This window comes from Schistocerca serialis, chromosome 4, assembly GCF_023864345.2.
Source record: "Schistocerca serialis cubense isolate TAMUIC-IGC-003099 chromosome 4, iqSchSeri2.2, whole genome shotgun sequence".
NCBI classification, from domain to species: domain Eukaryota; kingdom Metazoa; phylum Arthropoda; class Insecta; order Orthoptera; family Acrididae; genus Schistocerca; species Schistocerca serialis.
Window position 1 is genome coordinate 829,646,586 of NC_064641.1, and position 13,674 is coordinate 829,660,259.

Consider the following 13,674-nt stretch of genomic DNA (forward strand, 5'->3'; position numbering starts at 1 on the left):
CCTGGCTTTGTTTCATCCACGAGAAAGTAAGCTGGTACTCATGTGATAACAGGATGAGTGGACTTGCGGCCGTCCTGCAGGGATTCCTCGCTGTTAATTAAACCTGGGACCTCCAGGGCTGGAGTCGAGTGCTCTACCCACTGGACCACCATGGCCACATAAATTGTATTTATTAACTGTACGCTTTAGCACTTGAATGCAGCATATACAGCCAAGTGTTAGATGTGTCAGCTGTAGCAATGTCATTAGAGTAGAGTTCAGTCATGTTTGCTTTCACATACTTTATTTTATGCTGAACCACAGATACACTAATTGCAATTACCCTTTTAAAAAACTTCTTCGGAAACTGTCATAGTATTTCCATTGCATGGCAATAATGTGACTATTGCATTAATAGTCATTACAGGATCACTTATTTTGGTGTTAGTTATTTCTCTGAAAGAAACAGAAGATTGTCAGTTTGACTGTTACTGGAGCTCTTTAGTGTCTATCATCACCAGGTGCTTGGTGGTGAACTGACATCAGAGTGACAACTGGTTGACTTGCTCAGTTTCTTTACTGGCCACGACTGTCCCCGGCAATCAGTTCTTAATGCTCCGAAACCGTCCTGACTGACTTTATCTCTCTCTCTCTCTCTCTATCTCTCTCTGTCTGTCTCTGTCTCTCTCTCTCACACACACGTATACATACAGACACACGCGCACACACACACACACACACACACACACACACACACACACACACACACGCTCGCACCAATAATGTTCCTTCATAAAAGCATTCCATCGTTTACTAACGTTTTCTTTGGCGATATCTGCAGAATTTATTGTCCTGTTTGATGATTCGGTCATAAACTGCCATCTGCCCTCGACTGGCGCCTCTGTTGTACTATTTTCGCCAGTCATGAAGACTAACAAAACACTGGGTGTTTGTGTCATGTATCAGAACATGCGATAGCGATCGAAAGCTCTACTGTAACTTTTTATATCACCTTGACATTTGGGGTTTCCTACTACAGAAATATTACAAGTGCGCACTCCAATGATTCCTACTTCTAAATCCATAGTTCTCCATTTGCCAAAGCATCTTAACGGAAAAAATGCTAAACTATGGAATGTACCATTTGAACAACAGATTATTCTGATCGTTAAAACAAATGTACTTACAGGGCTATATGACAGCCATAGGTGAATGCTTATGTCTGTTCGTTAGAGGATTCCTTTATGCTACAGAAGCATTTAGGAAAACACAAAAGTCACCTATATTTTAAAATACTTCATTCGTCTATCAGGCGTTTTATTTCCATTAGTGAGCTGTCAAAGAGTTTTACAGATGGGTATTTGTCCCATTTGAGTACCGAATTTTGATTCAGCAAATACAAGTGGAGATCAAATCTCCTTCTAGTATTTTGTAAGTTAATACTTCTACCACACTAAAATTACTGTACTTTGTTAATACCATATTTCGTGAGAAAGTATATATGTGGAAAGACTGTAGAGATAATATTTCTAATCTTTTAAACAGATGCTTTTAAGACGAAATTGTGTGGAGCTCACTCATAATACTAATTATTTTGTTTTGTGCAATGGGAAGTTCTTATGTTACGTGCTACGGCTTAATTCTGTCCTATAGGGCACTGGTGAATGAAAAATGCTAAATATCATTACTAATTTATTTGTGCTCATAGCCAGCGAGTACCTCTGTGGCAAAAACAGCATGTGTACTATACGGCCTTTCTCGTTTTTTCAACATAACACACATGAACATAGTACATTCATTATGAGTGAGAAAAACACGACACTGCTCTAATATGCTACAACATTTATTACTTTACGAAGCGCTAACGGGCTGTTAGGCTACCGTCAGATAGAAGGATAAATATATGTGATTGTGAAATTTTTGTGGAAGAAAGTGGGAGGAATTATTTCGGTAAAAATATGATGTAAAAATATGTAGTTAATATGAGAATGTGACATTAAGTAATTAACTATATGACAAATTATAACACTGGTTCTGAAAAGAGAACTAAGTACAACAGTATGAATGTGTTCCAAGTGGGTGACTGAACAACACAAACTTGGCTGAACACAGTAAACTGTGCAAATGTTCCAGTGGGGTGACTGAGGAAGGTATTCTTGTCCTCAATAGGTCCAAAATAACAAACGAGCAAAATATTACAATGAGACAAGCAGATAAATGAAACAACTACTATTACACAAAGTAAAAATAGAATTTTCATATGGTAAGTGATGTTACAGTAAGAAAACTGGAGCATGTGAGTAGGATGGGTAGATTACAAAATGGCCCAGGCTAGATAATTAGCATTATCAGCTGTTGGAAGTGGCGATTAGGGGAACTGTCTCTCATGATTCAGTTCTAAGCCTTGGATAGTGAATGTAAGTTTATTACCTTCCGTTATTTTAAGGTAGTTCGCCTACCACTCGTTGTGTACTTCTTGCTGCACCTTGTAATAGTGGTCACATTAAGCGGCTGGTATTCAAAAGCAAAGTCACTTTATCTAAATATCCTGTTATTTGGCGTTTCTTTCAAGTGGGTGGTTATTGTCCTGCCAGATTGTCTGCAAAGTAATAAATATTGTAGAATATTAATGCAGTGTCGTTTGTTTTTTACTTATAATATATAAAATATCCTGCCAAGGAACAATGGGACGGTCTAGTAATACGATGTACATTCAACCCTCTTTTCTATATTTGACAGTAAAAAACAGAGTGAGCTGATAATTTTTTCCCCAGAGTTTAAAGCTATACCAGACCTATACTATCAATCATGATGTCTTCTTTCCAATCTTCTGCTGCTTCAAATGTGCAAGCAACGTACACTGTGTTAATGGAATTATCACGTTTCTGCATTTTTACAGAGACGAGAAACACAATAAATTAAAAAAATTTCCTCGCTATGTATTGCAAAGCTGAGAAAATTACATAAGGTTACGTATCAACAGGAGATGGGATAATATTCATAATCCTTCACGGCGAACTATATCTTTTTAAAAAGTAATTTTGGTAGTTGTTGCCTTTGATGTCTGTTCTGATCGTTTTAAAAGATTTGATTCTCTTATCGTTCTCCCACATTCTTGTTTCACTGTCATATCGTATCTTACTCCCAACCGTCTTCCATCCCCCCCCCCTCTTCCCCCCCCCCCCCCCCACCCCACACACACACCCTTCCACGAAATTTGTGTCTCAGTTTACAGAGCAATACGATTTCCAGGAAGCAAACTATTAGGCTTGTGTCAGGTTCTAACTTGATATCCTTTAATAATGCCGCGTTTTAAAATTAAAGTAATATGTGACAATTCTCACTTCACAGTACAACGGTTTGCTTTAATGCTTTCAAAACGTTAAAAAGCAGTATAGGAGTAAGATTAAAACTTTGTCTTGAATTTGTGACTGCACGTTTATGGGATGAGTTTCTCACTTAACTTGTGGTCTATTTGGATTGCAGGTTCTTCGTTCAGCTAACTTCGGAGTATGATGGTTTATGCTTTAAGAAAGAGGTCACTGGATTCGTAATATCTCCTATGCTTAAGTTCGAACAAAGAGTTACAGGAATTAAGTTTGTTTTTGCACATTTTAATTAATGCTTCTTAGATTCAATAGTTGCAATACAGTAATTACATTGGGTATGCACAACAATACGCTACTTCTTACTCGACTCACAACATCGCAGTCCCACCAAAAGTAAACAAAGGCCAATTACCTATACATATACACTATTTGCCAATACGATGTAATTATATTTGTGCATTTTTTATTTGCCTTTTATTATTTTCAAATTCGAAATCAAGTCTTGCACTAATTATAAAACATAAACATAATAATTAACTATACTAGTATTTCAAAAATGCTAAAGAATTTAGATAAGTTTTGTACATTATGATATTTCATTGGAAATAACTTTGGAATTACGTTGTTTGGATGAAAAACATCTCTTTCACATTAGTACACAAGCAAACAGCTTGACTACATCTGAGTAGAGGCAAATAAAAATGATGACTTGTATAATGCCAGAAATATTACTGGTTCGATTGGTGAATTTATTGTGTATATTGTGTTGTATACAATCAAATACAAGTGTGTCACTGACCAATTTCATTACAAGATGTTACAAAATATATCCTTTCATCTCCAGGTGCGTCGATCTCTGAGGAGCTTAAAGCCCCTTTTCTGATAGCAAATATTTCAGCAACACCGTTTTCTGCTCTGGTGTTTTAGTAGCAGCAGCCGCATCACGCGGGTGTCCTTCCCGGCCTTACAGGAGCGCAGCATACTCTACGTCGAGAAGGAGATAGAGGTGAGTCGCTACACAGGATCTTACCACATATTCGACAAGTATTTTCTGTCTTTAGGAGTAGCACGTACTTTGTTACAACAGGCTGGCAAAACTTAATGATCGGCAGTCATTGTCATTTTGTAACAGTATATAATCGTGTGACATAAATTAGGTACATCTTTCAGAGTATATTTTCCACGGTTTTTATCGAAATGATGTGACGTTACTCAGCTTACACGCTACGTATACATGATATGTTTGCTATTATGGCTAAATACTGATTATTTACAGGTTATTAAACAGTACTCTGGTTTAATGTTCCTAAATCAAGATATTAGTCTATCTCCTAATATATACTAATGACAAACTCAATTTTTCTTTAGTCCAGACCTGCTACTTCTTTTGAGCTAAAACGAAAAGTTTATGCGAGAGTAGGAGATGTCGACAAGAAATGATAATAGGCTAGATTTCAAATTTCCTTTGCTATTTGTGAGTTTACGTTGTTGTACAAATGAGAAAAGAATCTAGTGTCTGCTTGTAGGATTACTTTATGAGCCACTAAGAACTTCAGTGATGGATCAGCAACGGTCATCGTTTCTTCATGTGTTTCATCTGTGGACATCGCAGTTATTGTCAAATCGTGCAGTGCAGGATTATATGAGATGAATTTGGCACGGAGCATAAATACCCTCCAAGATGCGCCTACGAGATGATTGTGACGGCACACAGCCTATTGCTCACACTTCCAGGTCTTATGCAGTCAGTAATTTCTGTCTAAGTGATGTGGTCCCCCAAAAAATTATCCATTCATTGATGTCTTATGGCATAAGCGCAAAATATGTTAACGTGCTGATTTTTTTCGAAAAGCAGCAACTACATGAAGAGCAAAATCTGATGAAGCTAGTTGTTCCAGCTGCTCAATAAACCGTTTCATCTAGTTCAAGATCTTATCAACATAAAAATTCAAAAATTTGTAAAATTTTATTTACCGACTACCGTTCTTGAGAAACAATAAATGTATGTTACTCTGTTTGCTGTATATAGTTAAATACACTGAGTTCCTCAGAACTATCCTACATTTTCAGGGAAACAGTTATTAGTTCTTTAGAAAACTGTGTTAATATAATGTTTTGTTGCTTTCCTTTCAACAGAATGGATCGTAATGTGTGGGTCGTCTGTAAAAATTACTATCTCTCTTTATTGAATGTTAACTTGATGGTCATTCACATACAGGGTGCTCAAAAATTGAGTGCCCAAACTAACAGCGATGGTGACGGAGACAAAAACAAACATATTTCGTTAAGCAACCGCATATTGTTGAAGTAATAGGTATGAATGACGTTATTGTGTGTGAGTGTGAGTAAAATTTTGCCAAATGTTTTTCATTCCTTTATTGTTCTGATCACTACTACGTCAAAATGAATGTTCAAAATGAGCACCATTAACTTCAGCGCAGACCTGCTATCGATTTAGCAGGGAATCGCGTACTCGCTGGAAAATTGCGTGGTGTGTTCTGTGTTTATGTGTCTGCTGCAAAAATTCTTGCGACCAGTTCCGCCTCCGAGTCAGAAGAGGTGGAATACATCTCGGCCTTCATGTACCCCCAGAGAAAGAAGTCTAATGGGGTGAGGTCCAGAGATCTTGTAGGTCAGTGCACGGGTCCTCTCCAACCGATCCAACGACTGCCCGAAGTGCTGCTTTGTTACTGCTCGGACTCATTTCGCGGAGCGCACTGGGGCCACATCATGCTGAAACCGCGTCCTCCTGATATTTAAAGAACCTCCACCACTATCGGCGGCAGGTGAACTTCCAAGAACATTGTGCATGTTGGTCAACTGAATCGAGTAGGCAACATGTAAGGACGAAGTAATTAGTCGCAACGATTCGGCCCACATGTCGACTGCGAACGTCTCTGATGACCTTGCACAACGGTAATACGTAGATTTTCATCCGACCATAGGGTATTTTCGTCCCGTCGTTACAACTACAAAAAGATTCGTTTTTTTTTTTCACCAGACGCGTCTCGTTTTGTTGAGGTAAAACATCATCAGCGCTAGCACAAAATAAACAGTTACTCAATGGCCAAATAAATATTGGAAAGTAGTATATAAGGCAATTTGAAAAAATTACATGGAAAAGAGGAGAGCCATTCCCAACCTTCACCCTCTCCCGGTCCAACGCCCCTCCCCACCCCCGATCCCAGTTTCATTTCACCTTCTTGTCCCTCACATTTTCCGCCAACTCACACTACTATACACTTATGTCCATTCCTCATTGTTTCTCCCTCCCCCACCTAAAATGAAAACCACTCCTCAAAGCAATATAATTAAATGGAATAACACACATGCAGTTAACTAAAAAAATAAAAAATCTATAGGTCAAAGACAGACTAGTGGCAATGTTACGTTGGAAACACTACAAAATTCAATACCCACTTAGAAGTACAAAAGAAAGAAAACAGTCAACAGTGGTGTTCGAAAAAGAGTGCTGTGAAAAACGCAAGATATGCAAAGCTCTGCAGAGCAACGGAAAATTAGACTGCATGTATCAGTGTCTAATAATGAAAGGCACAAAAGATTTGCTAGCAGACGGCATTTCCCGATATAGGCGAGAAACGAGGTAGAAATCACCGTAAGTAAAAGCAAACATAACGCGTAGGCTTCCACGGCCGGTTAATGAAACGTTGGCAACGAAGCGTCAGGAAGAAGTAGTTCCACAGATGGACCACGGCCTCTCAGCCCAGAAGTTTTAACTAATAAAAACCAACATATTGTTAACAAACTGTCTTTTGATATTACAAATAAATCAACTTGTAAATATCTTTAATTATATGCCACTGATAATGCTCTACCTCAATAAAGCGAAACGCGTCTGCTGAAAAAAAACGAATTTCTTGTAGTTGTAAGGACGGAACGGTAATACCCTCAAGAACCGTGAAGCAACTACGGACATTATGGCCACACAAAGGAAGAATTTCATCCGACCATACATGCGAATTTTGAAACCATTAGACTCAACGACTTTTATGTGTTGCAGTCGAGTATTACCTTAGTGCTTAGTCAATACATGTTTCCGACACATGGTTGCTTCACAAATATATTTGATTTTGTCTCCTGTATCATCCCTCTTACTTCGGGCACAGAAGTTTTGAGCAGCCTGTGTAAGCCTATGAGGAACAGGAGACTCAAAATTGCTGCGAACTCCCTTCATGGTACCTTGCCTTACACTAAAATGTTAATATGTATGTACACAAATGGTGGAGCCTGCCATCTACTTCGGACACTCACGTTAGCGTAACTGAAGCTGCCACTATAACGAACGCGTCTGTATGGCACAATAACGCCAAATCATGAAACTATCTTTGTTACGCCTTTGATCTAATACTATCGTAGATCACAGTAAAATTAGTTAGCAATATGTGACGAGAAGTACGACCACTGAAATAACAACATTGCTTTTAGTCACTTAGATTAAACAACACAGAGGAAGTACATCGCAGACAAGTTTGTAATGGACAGAAATTCAATCGTTTTTACATACACACTAGCACAAACATGCAGAAAAATACACGATATCGTACGGCGTGTTCCACAACTCCTGTTACGGGTTTGGGGTTACAGAGCGGTCTTGGTAGATAAAATTTTGATAAGGAACGAATGCAAAGTATTGTAGCGCTTGGATGTAAAATAACTTTGAAGATTGGATCACTTTCAAATCACGTACTTCGTGGTACACACAGAGCGGAGACTCATCTCTCACCAGCGTTCGCAATAAGAACCCATGACATGGGCAACGTTTCGAGACTCCACGTCGGGTTCTGTTCTACGTTACGAAGGAGTTCCTCTTCACAGTCGAGACTGCAGCGCGTCCATGGAGTTCCACAGTCACGCCGCGTAGTTGCGACCGTAGCAGTTTCTCGCACTCGGCTGCCTGAAATTGAGTGTGACGTCATAATTACCACCTGGACTCACAACGGCGCCATATTCTCAGTTTGTGTGCGTATCGTGAAGTGAGAGATTTGGAAATGATCCAATATTCATACTTATTTTAGACCCAAACGGTACATTTCTGGACATGATCTCCTTGTCAAAACTTCGTGTATTAAGCCCAGTCTACAATCGCTAGAAGTCTGTAATAAGAATTGTAAAATAACCTGTATAATTTCGTAGAGAGGAAAGGAAGGGAAACTGACGTACTCGAACGGCATGAAATAGTTCACCGAGTTAGATTCGATATTGTACTTTATGTACAAACAGGCGGTAGTAGTAACAATTTCTTCAACGGTTACATTTTTAAGATAAGCGTAAATACGACGTATGTGAGCAGGTTTGCTTAGATGACTATTGGTATGTCTCTTCCCATTTCATGTAACATCTCTGGAATGCTATGGCACGGCTGGTGGCTCAGTGCAGTCTGTTGGGTCCCTTTAGGTGATTCTTGTGCTAGTCGGTGCGTGGAAGGCAGCTGCGGGACATGAACCGCTATGCGAAAGGAACACACTTCGGTCAGTGCGCGGAAATATGGATAAGCGTAACAGGGAATTTTGTGTTGCCGTTTTTATGAGGAGATGAGCACTTTATATCCAAATAACTTCATTTTTTATGTGCATGTTTATGAAAGGTAAACAGAGACTGCCAGGTGGTTGGGGCATGATTCCCAAAATGCGTTGCTGAGGATTACGCTCCTAACATTAGTTGTTGTATGCCAAGTGAGTTATAACTATCATCTTCACAACCAGTACTTCCGGTCCTTAAGTTGGGTAACGTTAGAGAAAGTGACTGCTTTGAACTTACTTACACCACCGTTGATTTGAAGTATTTAGTTTTGTGAAGTCCTGATGTTCAGCCAGTAAACAGCATGTAGCGTTGTAGTAAGCACTACAACGCAGTTGACGGTGGCAGTTCACGTGCAGAGAACTGCGAGATATGCAGTCTGATGAACTTCATCCTCTGGGACTACTTGAAACGCATGTGTAGTCGGAAGACGAATTAGTTGCAAGATTTCTTGCAGTGGTCACATTCGTACAGGACATGACACATCCTGCTCCACTGTTAACGGTTCTGCTATGTAGTTAATACTACTCATTCTGAATATTTATTGTAGCATAGATCATAGCAATAACTGACTGAAAAAGATTTAACACAGCTTTATTATCAATCTTACTCAATGACGTCCTAGATACTCCGTGCTTACTCAGCATGGAGTTCCAAAACTTCTTTGTAGCTTAGCAAAGTACACTGAAACGCCAAAGAAAGTGGTATTATAGGTATGCGTATTCAAACAGAGATATGTAAACAAGCAGAATACGGCGCTGCTGTCAGCAACGCCTATGTAAGACAACAAGTGCATGGCGCAGTTCTTAGATCAGATATTGGTGTTACAATGGCAGGTTATCAAGATTTAAGTTAGTTTGAATGTACTGTTGTAGTCGTCGCACGAGCGATGGGACACAGTATCTCCGAGGCAGCGATGAAGTGAGGATATTCCCGTAAGACCATTTCACGAGTGTACCATGAATATGACGAATCCGGTAAAACATCGAATCCCCAATATCGCTGCGGCCGGAAAAAGATCCTGCAAGAACGGGTCCAACGACAACTGAAGAGGATCTTTAAACGTGACAGAAGTACAACCCTTCTGCAAATTGCTGCAGATTTCAATGCTGGGCCTCCAACAAGTGTCAGGGTGCTAACCATTCTATGAAACATCATGGATATGGTCTTTCGGAGCTGAAGGCCCACTAGTATACCCTTGATGACTGCGCAACACAAAGCTTTGCGCCTCGCTGGGCCCGTCAACACCGAGAATGGACTGTAGATGACTAGAAACATGTTGCCTGGTTGGACGAGTCTCATTTCAAATTGTATTGAGTGGATGGACGTCTACTGGTATGGGGAGAACCTCACGAATCCATGGAGCCCGGTTGTCAACAGGGGACTGATCAAACTAGTGGAGGCTGTGTAGTGGTATGGGGTGCGTAATTTGGGACCCCTGATACGTCTAGATGCGACTCTGACAGGTGATACGTACATAAGGATCTTGTCTGATCACCTGCATCCATTCATGTCCATTGTGCTTTCCGAACGACTTGGGCAATTACAGCAGGACAATGCGACACCTCACACGTCCAGAATTGCTACAGAATTGCTCCAGGAACAGTCTTCTGAGTTTAAACACTTCCGCTGTCCACCCAACTCTCCAGACACCTGGGATGCCCTGCAACGTGCTGTTCAGAAGAGATCTCCATCCCTTCGTACTGTTTCGGATTTAAGGACAGCCCTGCGAGAGTCATGATGTAGATTCTCTCATAAACTACTTCAGGCATTAGTCGAGTCCATGCCACGTCGTGTTGTGGCATTTCTGCGTGCTCGCTTGCTCCCTACACGATATAAGGCAGATGTACAAGTTTCTTTAGTTCTTCAGTGTATATTTGTTGTTTTCTCTTGTCTCCGCCATTATATCTTCAGGTTCGGCGGTAAATTCTTGAACGACGTGTATAGTTAACAATGGGCTGAGTTAAGTAGAAATAATAATCATTTGTGTTTTACTTTTAGTACAGTGTTACCCTCAACTCGAATGTGTCTCACGTTGGGCGCGGTGCCTGGTGTCTGTCCCGCAGGAGGCGAAGGCTCGCGGCGAGGTGGACACGTTCGAGGTGAGCTACGAGCGGCTGCAGCTGGGCCGGCAGATCGGCAAGGGCGACTTCGGGCGCGTCTTCCTGGCGCGAGCCGAGGCCGTGGGCGGCGTGCCCGGCTGGCGCACCGTCGCCGTCAAGAAGCTGAAGCGTGAGTAACCACCTGTCTCCTGTCTGGACCACCGTACACCACGTGCCTCCAGTCGAACATTTTCCCACGTCAGACCAGGTGATGGGGGACCATGCACTTCAGTCGCACATCCGCAGGCACTCAAAATGTCCTCAGTAATCGAAAGTGTATCATCTGTCGGTCAGCTTTCCCGGTAATTCCAAGTTTCGCGGCAGTAACACCGAATACAGCGTTCTCGGGCCTCTAGCTCCGTCAAGTGGTTAAAATGCTACAAGCTTGTGGCCAGTACTGTTTGGCCATTGTCAGTGGATTAATAGCTGAGAGGTCTGCTGACACGTCCTTTTATCACAAAAAAAATAACCCTAGGATGCTGCTTTACATTTCTTTCGACACACTGGAGACACACTCACCAGAGCCGCGAGAAACTTGAACAATGTCTGGAACGTCCCAACACCTTTGACAGTAACATCAAGTTCACTGAAGATGTAGCAAAGGCGATGCCTTGGCTTTCTTCGTCGTCCTCGTCTGCAGAAAACAAAACAAATGCTTTGACCAAAGCGTCTACAGGAAACCTCCGCCAGAACAGGTGCTGAAGGCCCAACGGTACCACACGGCCGTCGTGTCATCCTCAGGCGACACCGGATGGGGATGTGGAGGGGCATGTGGTCAGCACACCGCTCTCCCAGCCTATGTCAGTTTACGAGATCGGAGTCACTACTTCACAGTCAAGTAGCTCCTCACAAGGGCTGATAGGACCCCTATTGTCAACAGCACTCAGCAGACCGGATGGTCACTGACCCAAGTGCTAGCCCCGACCGACAGCACTTCGGTGATCTGACGGGAATCGGTGTTACCACTGTGGCAAGGCCATTGGTCTAGGTTAGTCATTGGCATGCACGGTGACAGGCAGTGGCAGTCATTGTCTCTTGCACTGGTATCCTAGTCTGATCTGGGCAACTCACTGCACATAATAACTGTTGCTTTACTCTGAGATTAACGATGAACATTGTACTATACTCGCACGATACACATTGGAAGACACTGACGCACTCTCTCAACAATCTGCGAAAATCCGATATTACTTTTGTGTCGATGTGGTAATTAAAAGTTTTCTCGAGATTTTCATAAACACATAGTCATATCCATCTTCTTTCACTTATGAAATACTATGACAATCAACTTGACGGGTTTCTCATGGATATCTTTGAGTCCTGTAATTTCTTTCTGAGTCGCAGCCTCTCCTCAATATTACGTATTATTATCATAATTATTACAAACTGTTTCTATTTTCTTTTTAATTTTAGTGTGAGACTGAAGTATAGTAATAATATCAGAACAAATCTTGTGAAAGAATAACGGCAGTCATTCTAGCAGTGGTCCAAACACATTTACCTGAATGAATCATTCACTGTTCATCATAAACAGTGTTATTTTGGAATTCCGTGGCAGATTGAAACTGTGTGCTGGGCCAGAAATCAAAGCCAGAACCTCTACTGACAAATGAGGTACTGATAAGTAAAAATTTTTTACATCGAGAGCTTAATCGTTAACAGCAGTACTTTTGGGACGCAACGCCCTGGGCTCCTCCACCACACAGTTCTAAACTGCCGGTAAGTTTCAGATATAACACCGGTGAAACTAAAAGCAGTTGTAAATTATTTAATTTACATTTCAGCAGATAAATCAATCTATCCTTTTATTTGTTATTAACTGCAAATACCGTGCTCCAGCAAAAATATTTTGTAAGCAATAAACATAATCAACACTAATATAATGGCATAGTGTCCACAGCCATTATGAACTTCATAAAAGAAATTAATTTCCCACATTAGGTGTTTTCTACATCGTTTCTGATTTATTTTGTTTTGTATACTACGAATTATTGCAAGTGCCAAATCATGGAGAAAATGTTTCATACACGCATTACTTGATGGGTCTTGTTAGACGAAAGGTAAACAAGGCCTTTTTTCTGCAAGATTTACCCAAGATTGTCGTGTCAGTTAAGAGTACGAACCTATTCCACGTAAAATGGTTCAAATGGCTCTGAGCACTATGGGACTTAACTGCTGAGGTCATCAGTCCCCTAGAACTTAGAACTACTTAAACCTAACTAACCTAAGGACTTCACACACATCCATGCCCGAGGCAGGATTGGAACCTGCGACTGTAGCGGTCGTGCGGTTCCAGACTGAAGCGCCTACAACCGCTCGACCACTCCGGCCGGCTATGCAACGTAATTCCGATGCTTATAGCCCACTTCTTTTATTCTAAAAGTACAGCTGAAACATTGTAGTCAATGCATTCTTGTAAGATCTACAAATGCATTGTCATCAATACGTGAAAGGCATCTGTCCCAATTACCTATTAATAATTCTTATTCTGAAACAGGAAAATGGAAAATGTCATTGTCTTAAAAAGAGGAAATACTAAGGCTGATGTGCGCCATCGCGCGTTTCATCTGAAAGACCAGACATATTTTTCAGTTGCAAAACGGAAAGAACTTTTGACGATATTGGGAATCCGACCTGAATAGCACAGGTAAGTGCACAGTTAACTGTGCATCTCATACCATGAAGGACGTCCGTGCTGAAAGAATTTTTAGTCAATTTGACTTTGT

At 41.0% G+C, this 13,674-nt stretch overlaps 1 protein-coding gene across 1 annotated transcript in view; it reads left to right on the plus strand.

Annotated features, from left to right (window-relative positions):
• LOC126473435 (uncharacterized) overlaps positions 1–13,674 on the plus strand; it is an 860,366-nt gene that overhangs the window by 755,427 nt on the left and 91,265 nt on the right. Inside the window, exons 11-12 of the mRNA XM_050100479.1 lie at positions 4,236–4,314; positions 10,913–11,078. Coding sequence (XP_049956436.1) covers positions 4,236–4,314; positions 10,913–11,078 — 245 coding nt within the window. The remainder of the gene's footprint in view (positions 1–4,235; positions 4,315–10,912; positions 11,079–13,674) is intronic.